General features: G+C 38.8%; 1 protein-coding gene across 1 annotated transcript in view; it reads left to right on the forward strand.

Annotated features, from left to right (window-relative positions):
* Positions 1–18,252, forward strand: part of tmem132c (transmembrane protein 132C) — a 164,009-nt gene that overhangs the window by 69,566 nt on the left and 76,191 nt on the right. The window contains exon 3 of the mRNA XM_023343006.1: positions 14,541–14,687. Coding sequence (XP_023198774.1) covers positions 14,541–14,687 — 147 coding nt within the window. The remainder of the gene's footprint in view (positions 1–14,540; positions 14,688–18,252) is intronic.

Below are 18,252 nucleotides of genomic sequence, written 5' to 3' on the forward strand. Positions count from 1 at the left end.
CACCAGCTGTGGCTACAATCAGCTCCTCGGAAGACCTTGGAGTCATGTAATAGAGATCGGCACACCCGGCGGTAATTTTGGCATTAAGAACCGCCCTCCACGAAGAGCAGGGTGATTAAAATGGCATTGCAGACATCGCATGCAGCTGCGGTGCAGCGGCGGCGGCGGGAGAGGTGCTCCTTCACTTCTTATTACTGTACGAAAGGTCAGCGAGTTGTCGGTGATGCAAATCCAGCATTGATCACAACTTGGATGTCAAAGTTAAAAACCTGTCTCAGTTTTGGGTGCAGAGCCAGAGAGGCGAACAGACTGAAAAAAAAAAAAAAAAGAGGAGTTTGAAGTTGGGGCTAAATACATGAAAATCATTTTAGCAGTGGGGATGCCTCAGCATAATAGGAACAATTGGATTAGTTTTTGCTAGTATATCACATACCACAGTGAACAGTGGTTTCTTTCTAAATGGGTGATGTTTATCCACTCAGGCTGGCACAAATCACCTGTCATTCAAGTGTAACTTGGAGAAAATAGGTCTGTCCACTGTGGTCGGCTACTGATGCTAAAGTAGATGTGTTATTCGTTAATCAACTTCTGATTCAATGCTAAAACACTGTTATTTTGCTTGTGACTCTAAATAACGTTTTGAGTCACAAGTTTATGAGGTACGCTAAATTGTTTATGAGGTACGCTAAATTGTTTATGAGGCGCGCTACTGTTTGATTTCAGGACGTTTGTGGATGTGTTTGACCTTTTAACCTTTTTTTGTTGTTGTCTTTAAAGCAGCACCACATATGTGCTTTATGCTTTAGTTTATGTGACCTTCTTTACACTTGAAAGTAAGAAGATTGAAGTAAAACAATTACACTCTGGGAAAGAAAAAGGAGCTTTGTTTCCCCAGCACCAACAGCAATCATAGCTGGTGTTGACGTTACATAAACAGCACAGTTTTTTGCACAGCAGTCAAAATGCACAAGAAAAATAACCAGGGTAATTCAAGGGTGTTTAGAAATTAAATTACAAGGGAACAGGAGTGTGTTTGCTAGTGTGTGGGCTCTTCCTTCTGAGCCCCTCTGAGGATGGAGTCTTAGTCCTATTCATTGATAGTGAAGTGACGATAAAAAAACCACACAAAGCTGGTAGCCGTCATAAATACTTTACACCTGTGTTACAAAAAGGATTTTTATTGGTGAAGCAGCCACTTTACCCATAAAAAAACCCCAAAACTTCTGCTAATGTGGACTTTATAATGGTATTTTTCCGAGAAGGAAAATTAATCCGAGAATTCTAGAAACTTGTTAATCGGTGAGCTCTGCATTTTCTCTGAGTTCTGCAGAGCACTTTAGCTCTTCAGAGTTTATTACTTTGGTTTTAACATCTCCACCTTATTGCTCAGGACTAATTTCACTGTCCTTGTGATTTTTAGCATTTTACTAGTGAGCAGCAGTTAAAAAAAAGAAAAAAAAAAAAAGCTATGTCCATATATATTAAATCCCCTATTCGGCACACTCGCCAAACATCTTGCAGCACACAGAGCGTGACAGCAGGCGGCAAATGAGCCAGACATTGCTTAAATTATTACATTCAACTACTATGTTAAACTTCGTTTGCCTGTGTCTGTATGTAAACATCACCTAGTTGGGCCATTGAGTTGGAGCCACTTATGCAGAGTGGATTTGGGATTTTTAATAGACCATAATGCCTCCTTCTGAGCCGCGTTGCCCTCTTTGTGGCTCGCTGTAGTTTTGTACGATTTAAAGAATTATGTTGTTACATTAGCAGCCAGCGTCTCCTCCTAATCCCATTTGCCTTGTGCTACCAAACAAGGTGCCAGCAGAGCCATTCAGCTAACAGAACGGGGAGATCCCACGCTTTATATGGAGCAGCTCTAATTCAATTGACATTACTGGCTGGCTTTAATGGATTTTACCTGGTGAGCCCGCAAATTGAATATTTTAAAGCATATGAACTCCGCCGGAGTAGCTGGAGAGAAGAGAAGCAATTTTCATTTTGTGAGCATTTGATAACAAGGCGGTGCGTACAGGAGATTGTGCTCCGTTCGTCGAGTTTGATTTGATTCATTTGATTTGTCTGTAAAGCAGCATCCCACTGGTCTCTGCTCTGGGATTTTTATCTCCCTCATGTCATTTGATGTTTGTTTTTTTTACAGACGCTGTTTCTTCTTTTTATTTTTATTTTCATCTTTTAATCAGAAACACACCCACATCCTGAGACACAATCACATGCACCACATGCAGACAGCTCCGTCCCGTACACCTCGACCCTTCCTGCTCCAGTCACGTCTTTCGGCAGGAAGTCGAGCTCCGTGCTGTGTCATCTTGTTGAGCGTCCGAGGCTGTTATTGTTTCATCCCTCACTGTGTTGATCTGGGCGCGGGGCGGGCGGCCGTGCTTCCTCTGCTCTCTCCGTAAAGGTCAGTGAGCTGCGGATGAAGTTGTGTCGATCAGATGAGTGCCATAGACTGACAGCTAATTTTCATCAAAGCATCTTGCGGGGCGAACGGGTGAGGGATGAATCACGGAGCGCCCCGGGGCCCCCTTGCCTCCCTGAGGATTCTCTATGACTTATTGGGCTTATTTACTCTGTTTGTTGAAATTGTCTTCTGGTCTGCTGAGATCTAAAGTGTGCCCTTAGAATGCCTTTGTGCAGCTATAGTTCAGGATCGGTCCTTTTTTTCCTATTTCAGGAGCGGCCTCGTCTGATGATCTGGCAGCAGTTGTTGCTTTCTGCTTTTTGTTTTTCTTCCTCGTTCCCATCACCAGCATTCCAAACATGATTTGCATTGATTTATTCTCCTACACCAATTAAAAGCTATTTTGTGAGCACTAGAGCAAGGCATGCCAGAGGGGGTTGCGGGGGGTGTTTTCTTTGTGTCTTTATGCGAACTCCCGGGTGCCTCTGTTATGCACGTTCAGTGAATGTGCCCACACGAGCACGAGCGTTGGTGTTTCCGTGGCACCTTGTGCGCTTCCTCCACCCCTGCCTAGGTATACACGAGCGGATGGGTGTGGGCGTGCATCGGAGATTCCCCGCACGTGCGGCGTATTAGGTCTCACGCTCGCGGGGCTAAATCCTCATGTTGTTGAAGCGGTGTCAGTTGCCTCTGCCACAACACAAAGCTTATCTTTTACCAACTCCCTGTAGCCCCTTTGGGAAGAGAAGACGTGGAGGTGGGGCGGGGATTGAAGGGATATGGGAGAGCAGACAGGAAGCCACGGGCTGTTGTAAATAATCCTGGGTTGTTTTTTTGGGGGGGGTTTTTGAAGGAAGGTTAAGAAACTGACACCAGGCTGAATGCTAAGCACGAAGACCAAGCGTCCTCGGTCTTCCTCATGCTGTATCGGAAGAAACAGGTTTAGATGTCAACAACCACGTCTAGTCCTGCTTGCACTCATGATATAACCACGACATGTCAACACAAAGTAGAGTATAGCCGTTAGGTTTGAAGAAAAGGTTACATAGTTTTTAGTGTGTATTTGACAAATAAAGTGTAGTTTCCAAACGTATTGAGCCCTCTTCTCAGTAGCATGCCAGTTGCAGTCGAGGATTAGAATTTCTGATTCCTGGTGTAGCGAAAGGCTTTGAAAGCAATTTCTATTTCTCTCTTGTTCTGTTGCTATATTTTATTTTTGCAAATTTCTTGTGAACGCAAATGTTGATTACATTTGCTTGTAAAACTACTTGAGCACACGGGTTACCCTAAAGGAATATGCGCCAGATCTTCCGAGGTTACCTCACACACCCTTTGACTCTTCCCAGCATGATAACTGCATGAACTCATCGATGAGACATCGGTGTGCTGGCAGCTGAGCTGGAGCCTACAGGATGGATCCCCATTTGCAGCACGTTTCCTCTGGGCACCGGGTTCTTTATGTCTCGTCTTTTCTTAAAACTGAAACTGAAAATGAGAGTAAAAAAAAAAAAAGTACAAGGGAAATGAAAACGGTACGGCTGACTCTTTCTGCCCCAGGCAACATTGTGACATTATTGCTTTATAATGTGCTGCTATTGAGGGTGTTGTTTCTGCTTAGGTGCATACATGCACCGACTGCACATATGTGGCTATTCGTTTATTGGCATGTATAGATATACGTTTGTTTGCACTGGAAGATTCTCCAGAGCGTGGAAGATTTTTGACAGCATTTGTGCTCAGGATGAAAAAATAAATATATATAAAATGTTGTTTACCTGCCCTGCGCACGCATTCATCTGCAGATTAGTCTGGGCCTTGCTGCTTCCCTCCATACAAGACAGAGTGGAAATATCAAGCAGTCACTTTACATTTGCAAAGTAAAGGTGATGTAGGAGTGGAAAAATGGTAAAACGCTCATCACAGGTTGCTTCCAAATGAGTGCAGTTCTTAGAAAGCTAAAAGCACAATTTGACAGTGAGGATGCTGTGACCTGCTATTTTAGAGTTCCAGACCTGATGTTCACATTTAAATGTCTGTTGATGCTACGTTTCATATTCAGAATGATTTTATTTATGCTTGACTCTGATGTTGTATTAGCAACTATAAAAAATACTCAACATAGGAAATCACCCATTGACACCTATTCTCTCAACTGTATTCTTACAGTGCCTATAAATAGTATTCACCCCCTAAGATGTTGTATCCTTTTAATGCTTTTACAAGTCAATCTGGCTTTTTGGACAAAAAAAAAAAAAAAAAAAAAATATATATATATATATATATATATATATATATATATATATATATATATATATATATATATATATATATATATATATATATATATATATAAAGAAGCATTAAATGTTGTAATGTTTGAAACAGTACAACATTTGGGTCATTGTTGGGTTGATTCCAGCTCATCAACCCAACGATGAGCTGGAATCCATGTCTGATCCTGGATCTGATCCAGTAGATTCCTTCGTAAAGTTATATACACACCACATTTAGTTTGGCTGCTTTACCCAATGATGAACAATTACTAACAGGATTAAATCAGCACTTAAATAGTAACTTTGTTGTAAAGGGATTTCCAGCTGCTGCCCAGTAGAAATGCTGTCTTCTAGTCAAATGTGTCCAAAACGTGAATCATGTCAACTCCAGCAACAACCTTTGTCAATTGACATCAACCAAATGAGAATGAACGATGAGCGGCTTTTATGGGCTCAATCACCTGCTCTCTTAAACACACCCTAAATATACAATCCAACAACATGCTGCTCGATCTACAGTACAGACCAAAAGTTTGGACACACCTTTTAATTCAATGAGTTTCCTTTATTTTCATGACTATTGACATTGTAGATTCACACTGAAGGCATCAAAACTATGAATAACACATGTGGAAATATGCACTAAACAAAAAAGTGTAAAACAACTGAAAATACCCCTTATATTCTAGTTTCTTCAAAGTAGCAACCTTTTGCTGTGATTACTGCTTTGCACACACTCTGCATTTTCTTGATGAGCTTCAAGAGGTCGTCACCTGAAATGGTTTTCACTTCATAGGTGTGCCCTGTCAGGTTAATAAGTGGGATTTCTTGCCTTATAAATAGTCATGAAAATAAAGAAAACCCATTGAATTAGAAAGGTGTGTCCAAACTTTTGGTCTGTACTGTATGTGTGTAAACTTGATTCTCCTTAAAACGAAGACCTTTTCCTTTTGAAGAAACGGAACAAGGAAAGCCTGAGAAGGATAAATATGAAAGTAAAACGTCTTTGGAAGAACACTTGGCCCGGTAATTTCCATTTCTCTCCTCTGATGTTTTCCCCCCAGCACGATGTTTTCTCTCCTGCTGCGCACTTGAATGTCGTGAAAATCCAATTAGGTGGACACATTCTGCGAGGATACCACTAAACCTCGCTCCATGATAGCAATCACATGAATTCTTCATATGGGATTTTAGATGTTGCCCTCTCTTTGCTCACACCGTGTCTACACAAAAGGCAAAGTAATTGGCAAACAGATCTCCAATCCTAATGCTTTCTGCCTCTCTTTTATGGTCTCTCAGCAAAACAGTGGGCGCTCCTATAATCTCTGCTGTGCGATTCAGAAATGAGAGACCAACGAAATCTGTCTCCTGGCATGTGTGTAAAACGCTATTGTGGAACGTGCTACCAGCACTTAGCGGCTCCCCCATCGACACAAACAGAAGGCGCGTAATGGTCTAATGTTTCGCATTGTTTTAGATCCTTGTTGGCAAGCTGCCGCACTTTCTACAACAGCTCTGTCACTCTGAATGAACAGCTCAAATATTCTAATCTATGCTTTTTGGATAGATGCTAATATTTGTTTTGTTATAGGTGGAATTTCTCCATACTTTTTTTTCACCATTCACTCAATTTGACATTGGGATGGCTAAAAAGAGAAAGCGGATGAATTATTCATACGAGAAGAAAAGGCTGATGTGAGGCTAAGACGGTGAGGAATAATTTGTTGAAGTGGCCTTACTGACAGCCAGCAGACAGTCTGCCAGTCTCAGATTCATGCTCATATCACAGTTTTAATGAATCTTTATGAGTTTTATAAATCAACATTGACCTTTCTCTGGCCTGTTAATGTTTATTCTCCTATGTTTTCTCATGTGGTTTAAATTTAAACTTTCTAAGTTTGGGCTTCACATGTTGATTCTAACAAGCATGTTGTTTCCTTACTTGACTTCTTTTTTCTTTATAATCTATATGTTTCTATATGTGAATAGAACTTGTAATTTAATCTCAGTATAAATCCAGCTGTTCTGTTAAGCCCTTGGGTGTATAAGAAAGCAATAAGCAGCCCTTGTTACAGATTATTCCATCTGATGTTTCCCAGAGAACTGTTCAAAATCAGATTTTTGTGCAGCATTGCAAAAAGTCGAAGACTGAAGTTTGTGTGAAACATTTTGGCTTTTACATGTAAAAAAATTGGGAACCATATACTCTTTTTATTCATCTTGAAAACCCTGAACTATTCTATATTGGTCCATCGCTTGAAATCCCATTAAAATACATTGAAGTGTGTGGTTGTAATGTGACAAAATGTTAAAAGATTCCCCGTGGGTGTACTTTATGGCACCTTTTGGCCTTACTGATACTTTTTAATCAGTCTGATTCAAAGGAAAAACGTCAGAAATAAGACTGAAGTCTGCAGTTTTGTCAGCGGCTCTTTAATGCTGTGACACTCGGGCTTTGACCTCAGGCCAGCAATGGTCAAGCTGAGACCCTGCAGAGGACAAAACTATCTCTAATCTTCCGGTTCTTGCAACCTAAGTTCATTTTCATCCAATCAATCCCCCAGGGAGTTTTATATAGGAGTAGACTTAAGCTAAAGCTGACTTAGCAAAACTCATATCTTGGCTCTCTCACCTCTGTTTTCCTTACAGGCTGATCTGATGACACAGAGTACAAAATTGGTGAAGTGTGCTGTAAGAAAGAAGAGAGAAAAGTTTAAGAATATTGCACTAAACAGCTAGATTAGCATAATTTGAGTGAGCTCCAGTAAGGGACTTTTATCTTGAGCTGGGGCATCTGCAGCAGTGGGACCTCTTCTAAGGAGCTAAATGTAATGTTGGCCTTTAATGTGTGCATTCATTAAACCAGAGCTATACCAGCAAAGAAATATTGCACTTCTACCCTTCTTGATATTAACATTGCACAAAATATCTCGGTTGTTTCATCCAGATGTTGTAAATGTTTTTCAATCAGGCTTTAAAAAATATTTGAAAGCATTTATCCAGGTACATTTTTATTATATATCATGGCTTAAAAGGTGCTAACATGCAATGCCTTCCTGTCAAAGTACGATTAATTTGTAATGTGACAAAATAATTTCTCAATTTGTCACATTACAACCTGAATTTGTGCTGTTTTAATGTGATTTCCTGTGACATTCAATGCAAAGTTGCTCATCATTTTGAAGTAGAATGGAAAAATAATGCATGGTTTTTATTTATTTTTTTTACAAAAAAAAAAGAAAAGTGTGTTGTGCGATGTTGTTCGAACTAGATAGCAGTATACCAGCTTTGCATGTAAAGACAGAAAATTTGACAGACCTTTTGCAAAAATAGTGTGAGCTCAGTCAGATAGTATCAAAGGCGTTATTTCATATAAATTTTCAAGTCTTGCCAGAGATTTTCAATGGGACGTAGGCCTCGGCATTAACTTTGATCTAAAGCACTCCTTTGTTCGTTTAGGACGGTTCCGTTTTTGGAAGGCAAACTTCCACCTGCTCTAGTAATTTGTAGCCTCTAAAACGTTTTCTTTTGGTCAGTCTTGTGGAGTTTTGCAACTGACTGTCATATCAACAGTTTGAGTTTATGTGGTCAGGTATGTCTTTGATAGGTTTTGAAGTTCTGTAACACTTTCACTTTTTGGATAATGGAACAGTGCTCTGTGAGATTTTCAAAGCTCAGGATGCTCTTTTACAACCTAACCCTATTTCCAACTCTTCCACTTCCACTCTGCATATATATGCAACTTTATGTTAGTCCGTGACATAAAACCCCAATAAATACTTTGAAGTTACTGGTTTGCAGCGATAATGTGACAAAAAAGTTAGGAATGCATTTTGCAAGGCAGTGCAGAAGAGCAAGTACTAATTCAGGAGACGACATTTCAGATTCTTCCCTTATTAGAATTTTTAAAACTTTACAAAAGTTTTGTAACTTATCGTGTTTTATGAGAATAGCAAGTTACGCTTTCCCATATCTCTTTGGGACTGGAGTGTAGGTGTTTCAGTGAATATGCCATTTTTTTTTTATTTTTCATTTTACGACTTGATACATGGGAGTTCATTCTATTGTCTTCTCCTACAGAATCGGTAACTCAAATCAGTGCAGTCATAGACGACTGCAGTCTTTTAAACTATTCCATTAGGCATCAGCCGCAAACCATCACAAGGCGTCGTTGTCCTGCCGTCTCTCTGTCATTCCCTCACACTTCCTCGCTCCTCTTCGTCTTCCCTGCTGAGCCGCCGCATTCCCTGCACACAGTTTATGTAGGCGGGATGGTACAATAACAGAATTCTCCTTGTGGAGACGCTCGTTTTGAAAGCATGTGGTTTCCTAAGGATTCAGTAGGGGAGAATAATCAGAGTAACGTTGTGATGCACCCAGGGCCAAGAGGAAACAGTCCCCAGGTGTCACTGAATAGTAGCCTGCCGTGGCAGGCCACACACCACTGGCTGGGGACTCCCATTGTCATGCAGCCTCCATCTTATTGGATTTCGCCTCGGAAACATTTATTTCTCGCGCCGTGCCATTAAGTGGCGCTTTTATAGAGGCTTCGGAGAAATTCAAAACACGCAATCAGACCTCAGGAAGAATGAGAGGTGAGAGAGAAGGGTTGAATAACAGAAACGGCAACAAGAGATCTCAGTGGTTACGGTGGGATTCATCCAAGAAAGGGTAAAGTTGCCTCTGAAGTGTGAATGCGCCACTTTGTGCTCTGTGATTTCCCCGTGTACTGCCTGGATGCTCTTTCTTTTTATCAGCTCACTTCAGCTCAGACTTAGGATGGTGCCAATGAAGGCTCGTCAAGGTCTCTTGTGATTGCTGACAGTGTTGAAAGCAGCATGTTGTGTTACTTTAAACTGTCAGCTAAACACTGCCGTCTCTTTGCACTCTTCACTGTCTTCCCTCTGAGGGCTGTTGGTCTCTTTCTCTACTTTGGTTATATAATACTTTGTAATCAAAAGAGTGTGACGAGTGTACCACAATGTCTCCCCAGGAGACGTGTGTCTCAACACAAGGAGCACCCAGAAGAGCCCAGGTGCACTGGAATGGTGTTTTCTACTTCATTTCTGCATCTGAAAGCCACGTGGCACTGTAACACACTTAGCATCGACGACAACAACATTTTGTCCACACGTGTTGGGGAGTTTGTAAAGTACACACCACCATTACGATTATTGTGTGCAGCTGCTTTGATACCATGCATGACCTTGTTACTGGTATTACGATATGCAGAAGTCTTATGAAACGGCATAAAAATTTTGAAATAAGCGTTTTGACCTAGTTTCAAATACTAAAATTTCCACTGAATTTCTTTTAGGTGATGCCAGAAAAAGCCTCACGGTGATCAGTTTTTTCTTTTTTCCCATCCAGGATTTTGTTCATTGCCTGATTTAATCCATTACATTCTCTGGCCAAGGTATTTATGTCCCCTTTTTTATTCTCACTACCAAAATCGTCTCTGTTTTCTAAATTCTAGAATAATTTAATCTTTCTTCAGAATCATACAAATGTTAGACACATTTATTTTGTAACTGGTAGAACTAACTTTTTCAGTCTTAAATTTTCCACAAGATTAACATTAGAACTTCAAAACATAGATTTTGTTGTTCTTTGTTACAAATCTGGTAGCATAATTTGGCTCATTGTTCTTTTAAAGACCCATTCCTGCCCAATATTAAAATTCCTGACCAATGCTTCAATATCTATAAATAAAGTTATATCATAATACTGTCTATTTTGTACTGTGTGTCTGTTCCTTCCTTTCTTTTTCCTTCAAATCTAAATATAGTCATTGTGGTCAAACACTTCAACTTAAGTTTAATCGGACCACAGGACATGTCTCCAAAATGTAACATCTTTTTCCCTCTGCGCATATGCAGACTTTAAAAATTTTTCTAAACACTGCTTTTGGAGTCATTTCCTGTCTAAGTGACCTTTCAGTCCATCTCGGTACTTGTTTCACTGTGGATAGTGGCATTTGGGATTGAATATGTTGATAGCAAAACTGTTGGTTATACATTTCACAATTTGGTCTTTATGGAGCAGTGACAGAAAAAGTCATTTTTGGAAGAAAGTGGCATATCGGACGCTTTTCCTCGGCCAGGAGACAGAAAATGGTCAGAGTTGATGGGAAGATGGACGGAGCTAAATGGAGCCCAGTCCTGGATGAAACAAAACAAACAGGCTTCGAAGGAGTAGAAACTGAGGTGGAAGGTGGAGGTGGAAGTTCACCATCCAGCCTGGTATTAACCCTAAACATACAGCCACATCTACAGTAAAAACAGCTTAGATATAGCACATTCAAATTGTATAATGGCCCAGTCAAAGTACAGAGATAATTCTAATTGATGTGTAAAGCTGGTAGACACATCCTGCAGCAGTAAATGGAGAAACTGCCTGTTCTACAAAGCACTGATTTTGGGATGGGAACTTTTAAAAAATGCTAAATTATTTTCTTTCTCCTTCTCGCTTATGTTCTTACTTGTTTCATTCCTGTTGCTATTCCTGAGTCCACCAGTATGGAGAAGCAGTTGATCGATTGTGGATCGTTTCCACATCCGTCTGATTGGGACTGGGACTGTCTGCCTGCTGTCTCACCTGCAGGAATGTCCGACGCTTACAGGTTGCAAGGCCAAATTGACCATTTAGTCAATAAAAGACACTTCAACCATCCTGCACCAAATGCTCTGTGGACATATTATGGACTGTGGAGTAATGACTGGCTGCCTTTTGAGACTCAGCCGTGTTTAAAACATTCTGGGAGCACACTGCAAGCTGCTGATAGACATCCTGGCCACTGAGGTGGAACAAAACCTGATAAAAGATCCTGCTTCCTCCACTGGGACCATGAGAGAGGACTGTACCAGAGCTTCTTTTTTTTTTTTGTTCCAGTTGTACACATCCCACCAGTCAGATTTCCTGCTCCACATTTACTTTGTTTGGAACATTAAATATAATATTTGGAAAGAAATTTTTTAAAAAAGTAAGCTTTAAAATAAATTATTTCAGTATAACTTCAAGTAAATAATTTATGTTGCTAATTTTGATCCCTCTTCTCTCATGAAGAGGTTTAGAATTTCTCCAATGAAAATCAGATTTGTTTTTATCATTATTATTTCTACTAAAATAAGAAAAAAAGCAAAAAGAAAGCATAACTTTATACAGCACTGCACAGACATACTTAAACATATCAGAAACTTGACGTTACCGTAGTGAAAACTGCAAGGTTGTCCCAATTTACCTTTACTTTCAGTCCCTATGTATGTGGTCTACGTAGCAAATGCTTGGTTAATTTTTGAAAAAATAAGTATTTGAGGAGTCCTAACTTAACTGGAGAACTAAAGAACTGTGTTTCTTCTGTGAATAAACCTCCTATGTTTATGCTTGCCATACTGCCTTTGTCATCCTGTTACCCAGTCAGGCTGAGGAGGAGACCGAGTTTAGATTACATGCTTGTACAAGATAATTATGTGTTTAGGTGTCAAGATTATTTTGTCTTTTTATGTGGGATCAGTTAGCTGCTTAGGTGGCAAAAACATACAGTTCGCAGTAAGTTAATCAAAGTGTTAACAATAGCAAATCAATATACACGCTTTAATCATACTATATCTCTGGCCAACTAAGGTTGGTTGAAAATCTGCTGGGTTTTTTTTATTATTATTATAAAACAAAACAGAGGAAGAAAGAAAAATAACACAGTTTTTAAGTGACCCTTAGATCTAGTGTTGATCACAGATTCCACTTTCATTTCTCACAAGCTACCTGCAGCCCGACAGCGCAAGGTATCACATCAAAGAAATGGGCTTGATTGGAGAGGGCAGATATATTCATAGGATGACAGATAGGCAATTGCGTCTAAAAAGGGCAGCAACAAATTCAAGATGAAAGCGAAGCCCCGTCTTTGGTCTCATCTGCCAACCTGCTATGGATTGGACAGGGAAAGTGATTTGGCCTTCTGTTATAATTTAGTCTGCTCTTCAATCATTGTACTTCACTGTCAGTCTTAGCTAGCATCACACAGACCTTCCACTGTGCTACGTTTTGCAACAATGGCTTGAATCTACCGTATGTCGGTGCTTTTACCTTCAAATTAGACTGTGTGCATTCGGTCTATTATATTCCATGTTATATTTTCATTTGCTCCCAAAGACAGTTCTCTCCTTTGTACTCCCCTGAGCTGAAGACACCTCAGACGCTGTAAACGTATCAATCAAAAAAAAGGAGAGACATTTCCATAATTTCGTTTTCATACTGCAAGAGAGAATCTATTACTGTTTGAGGTGAAAGCAGGACAGCAGCGTAACAGGCTTGTAATTACAATGTATAGCCTGATCTTATGACAAACATTCGCCAAAGATGGCAGACTGCAGAATGAAATTGCTATTTACTTTGATTATTTCATGCCATGTTGTTTCGGGAACATAGCAAATATACACACCAGCGGTGTTTGAGGCAGACATGATGCAGTTTTATTCATCAAAATCAGCAGTCAGCTTGTCTTTTAAACAGGCATAAAAAAAATAAAATAAAATACATCACTCCCCTTACGGCTTCCCTTCATGGGCTTCCTGTCTGTTTCCGGATTGATTTAAAAAATTTATTGCTTTCTTCTCAGACTTCCAACGGTCTGACCCCATCTTATTCAATACCAGACAAAGCAGCACTATGAGCTGGATCTGCATTAGAACTTAAAAAAGATAAGAGAGATAAGATAAATCTTTATTGTCATTGTCACAAGGACAACGAAATAAAAAAAAAACAAAAAACAAACGTTTAGTCAGAGTTTGTGGTCTTCAGACTTCTCTGCTTTGTTTCTTTAACTTACAATGAGTATCTACTTCTTTAAAAGTGAAAAGAACTAAGACAACTTTCTGCAAATGTTCACAATTAACTCCTAAAGGAAAATATAATTGTCTATGAACTTCCAATGACATATTTTAGAGTGAAATAAAACATTGCATTACATCATCTTCCCTTGTAAAAACCCAGCAACCTGAATGATATGTGCTTTTTGTATTTTGGAAGCAGATTGTAATTTGTTTGTGGCATAATGAAATTTGAGCACCTGTCTAATATACAACGCTAGAAAAAATGAAGAGACCACCAAAATGAAGCCCATTGAAAACCTCATGGTTGTTCCATCATTTCTGAACTCTTCCCGAGTTAAAACATTAATATTGTTGTTTCTAAATGAATATGAAATTGTTTTCTTTCTATTATTTCAGGTCTGAAGGCACTGCATCTTTTTGACTATTTTCCATTTTCTGCAAATAAATTCTAAACTTTTTCCTGGAATATCAGAGGCATGTTGTCGGTAGTTCATAGAATAAAAGAACAATGTTCATTTTACTCAAACATATAACTATGAAAAGTAAAATCAGAGAAACAAATTGTTTCATGTGGTCTCTTATTTTTTGCCAGGGGTATATTAATTTAAATAATTGCTACAGATTTCATCATTTGAAATACAGCAACGGTAATAAAGACTTTTTGTCAAAATGTTCAATGATGAAACCTTCAGTTTCCTACAAAGATGTCTGTCTTTGCAGTCCCATGTTTATTATTGTAATACTGTCGCATCTCCAAAATATCACTATGCGCGATTTGAAAATGTAGAAATAATAGTAACTACATATCTGTAACATATAAAATAAAAAGCAAATATATTTTGTTGTACCTTATTTCTGTAGGGAATAGTTGGAAAAGCTTCTTCTACTATTGCTACAACATCTTGGACTCTGTCTAATCATTGTGAAAATTCTTTATTTTCTTGCGTAACACATAGACATCCAGTAATGTAAATAACTGATCTCTTTTTTTTATTTACTATTTCTTCACAGGGTAAAATTAAAAGAAGGAGTGACGTTCCTTGGGGCGCGTCCCAGCAACCCCACTCAGTGGATCGTCAGCCAGGACTTGAGGAGTGAAGGTCATCGTGAGGTAACCCTCCACTGCCTCAGAAAGGAGTCCACGTACTATCAGCAAAGGTCAGCACAAAGTTATTTCGCTTCAAACTAATCCGTTCAGATTTTGCATCATATTGAACTTTGCTGTAAGTAAAGGTGCTCTGTAGTCTCAGAGTCACTTTAAGGTAACAGCGTCTTAAAAATGGCTTTGTAAGGCCCCGTGAGGCAAGTCTCCAAAAATATATATATATATTTTTTTCTTAACTGCTGGTGCTGTCACTGATGATTCCCATTTGGTAAGGGACACACAATCGCTGAAATACACAGTGTGAACAGTTATCTAAGCGATGTTCCCCTCTGCTGAAATGACATGCTTAACTTGACAGAACTGTGGGCAGCAGAAAGTTGACTTGTGCAGTATTTTATTTTATTTTTCCATTTCTCTCTTACTCCTGTCGTCTTGCCGCCGCCCCCCCTCGTTTTTATTTGCCTATATATTTTTCACACTGCTGAGCCTCTCGGGCCGTTGGCCGTTTCTAATCTGCATTCACGTCTTTAAACTAATCTGGCAGATAGGGAACGTGATTGCCAGCACGAGGGAAAGGTTGCTGCGTTAATTAAGTGTTGATTGAAGGCCTTTGTGTGTTTTAATGGTTTTTTCCTCTTCGGATCAGGAAGCAGTTTTAATAAATCTAACTTTCTAGTGACAGGTGTAATTTTATGGATTATGGGATGATTGGAGGCCGGGGGAAAAGCATGCTTATTTGCTCTTTAGCCTCCGTTCCGCTTAGCAAACTTGAAACTATTTCTTGAAGGAAACAAGACACTTGACTGCAACTGCTACTTTATGATCAAAGTTGTGCAGGAGTTTATTTAAGAGCAGAGCCGCCTGTTAGACATAAGTAATTATAATTTGTTGGTCCAGTGACTTTTCTTTAGACACACTGCTTTTAGTGGATCATTACAGGGAATGATTACAGTCTAACTATAGTGTTACAGCAGCGGAAATCATAGACAGCCCTTAAAATCAGCACAGCTGTAAGATCAGAAGCAGCTTGTAAACATTTTTTTTTTTTTTTTTAACAAATCCCATCCTGCAAATTTTTATGTGTGAAATGACTCTTACATTAGTGGCGTCCTCTGTAATGGGAAGTCAGATGTATTTAGCAGATTTAATTTTATGACCAGCTTCAGTAAATATTTGCTAAGAGACAAAAAATGCAGTTAAAGAGCACAATGCTTAAGTCTGTCTCGTTTATTTGCAAATCGTAACATTGTCTCATCAGGTTATGTGTGACAACAGATATTAGAACTAATAAATACATTTATTTAACATTACTAGTGTGACCTCACAGTGAGGCTGCATGGTAGCACAGTTGGTAGCAGTGATGCATTGCAGCAATAAGGTCTTGGGTTCAAATCCCTGCCTCTGGTCTCTCTGCATGGTGTTTATATATTCTCTCTCTTTTCTCTGGATAACCCAGCTTCCCTCCATAGCTCAAATCTCTTTACCTGCCTAACCATCATTGTGACTGTACAGAATTGAGAAAGAGAGATAAGCTTAGGTCATAAGCTAAAATATATAAGCATAAGCTCATTTAGTTTTTTCAGATTCATTTGTTTTAACCTTTCACGACTGGCGAAGTTTAGTCATATCTGTGTTTTCTTGTGAGCATTTCTTGACTTATGAAGATTCATGCACATCTGTCTTTGTGCAATGGAGTGTTTCTTGTCTTCTCTGTTTGAAAAAGTGTCCAAGAAAAATGGACCCCTGTTGACAAATCGTGTTTATAGCCCTTTGAAGCAGAAAAACGAGGTGGACTGGCAATAAAGCCTTCGATACACCGTGACTGACTTTAAAGAACTAAAGAATCAATGGCATCAAAAAAAAAGTATACTTATTTCATAGGAGTTGGGAGACATGGTGACATGGCTGCAAAAAAATAAATAAATAAACTATTTTATGTATGTTTTAGTACTCAAATTAAAGGTTGGCTTTTTAATTTTTTCAGTTTGACCTCATTTTGACCAATAAAAGATTTATTATTTGTAAGGCTTATGCCACATGCATAACGAGGTGCCAATAACGGTGAGGAGTTCCTTAGCTGTAACTGCAGTTCTGCACAGCAAAGCTAATCTTTTTACTTAAGTATAATAAATAAAGCCTGTGTCAGTCTTAACTACAGTGTTAAACATTTGATGTAGAATTTTTTCAAATTACTTAAAAACCTAATTACTTGGGCCTGCCATAGAAATGACCAGTGAAATGCCTTGCAAAGCAAAAAAAAAAATCTTATGTTTTTTTTTAAAATAACAATATTTGTTGTTATTCTTCTGCTAAGAGATGAGGGCGTTTTCTGGTAACCAACTGCAAGTAAACATCTGATTTTACGCAGAAAAGCAGTGTTTCAAAAGAGCTTATGTTTTATAAACAATGATTAAGTTGGTGTTATGAGATGAGCGTTTTGTTCTGATAGCGAACTGCCGCGAAGTATAAATCAGATTTTTACTTTTATGTTGAATGTCTGTTTTATAATATATTTGCCACCAATGACATTTTTTTTTTTCCACTTTTCTGAAAAATTCACCAACTGTACAATTCTTGTTACGTAGTATAAGAAAAGTAGTATTTCAAAAGAGGAGAAGAAATCTTACGCTTTTTGAACAATAACAATATGTGTTAATCTGTTGCTAAGCACGTATTCTGGTAACCAAGTGCCATTAAGTAAACATCTGATTTTTTACCTTTGCTAACTTTACCAACTGTAAATTTCTTGTGCCTAAGCAGAAAATCAGTATTTCAAAAGAGCTTATGTTTAACAAACAATGACTAAGTTTGTGTTGAGAGATGAGCGTTTTTTGTTTCTATGGTAACCAAGTGCCACGAAGTAAAAATCTGATTTTTACTTTTGCAAAAGTAAAACTTAGAAGGCAATGCATTAACATTAGCTCAAACATTAGCACTGCACTGGCCCCCACTGCCCACATTAGCAGTGGCCTTTTCCCTCAAATAAGCTTTTTAGCTATTTTGTTTATTTATTAGATGTGCTTAGTACACTGACTGAAGGAAGTCAATGTAAGACAACACGCTAGCTGTACCCCACACGCCACTGGCAGCATTTAGGCTAACATTAGCATTTTTGGCAAATTTTAGCTTACAGACTCATTTTAGCATACTGAATATAAGAAGTCCACTTTAGTCAACATTCTTGTAATTCTCCACAAACTATTGACTACACTGTAGCTTACTTTAGCATTGAGGCTAATTTTTAATATCAGAACACTGGATTCCAGCTGATGGGCACACTTGGGCAGAGCCCCATTTAAATTTCTTCAGAGATTTTCTACTTTAAATATATTGCTATGATATTTTGTCCTAAAATTCTTTACAGTTACTTTTGTTTTTCATAATTGAGACATTTTCAATGGGAATGGTTGCCCAGTAACAACAGCATTTCTAATTCCTGTAATTCATGCCAGCTGCATCCTAAACAATGAATACAGTAGAAGCAATTGCATAATTGGCTTCCCTTTGGTGCGGATTCACGTCTCTCTACGTTGTTTTGCGAGCATGTCCTTTTACCTGCAGACAGACACAACCTCATTACAGTAGTAAAATTATATTTTATTGATTTACTAAGTAAAG

The sequence above is a fragment of the Xiphophorus maculatus genome, chromosome 12 (genome assembly GCF_002775205.1).
Source record: "Xiphophorus maculatus strain JP 163 A chromosome 12, X_maculatus-5.0-male, whole genome shotgun sequence".
Classification (NCBI taxonomy): Eukaryota; Metazoa; Chordata; class Actinopteri; order Cyprinodontiformes; family Poeciliidae; genus Xiphophorus; species Xiphophorus maculatus.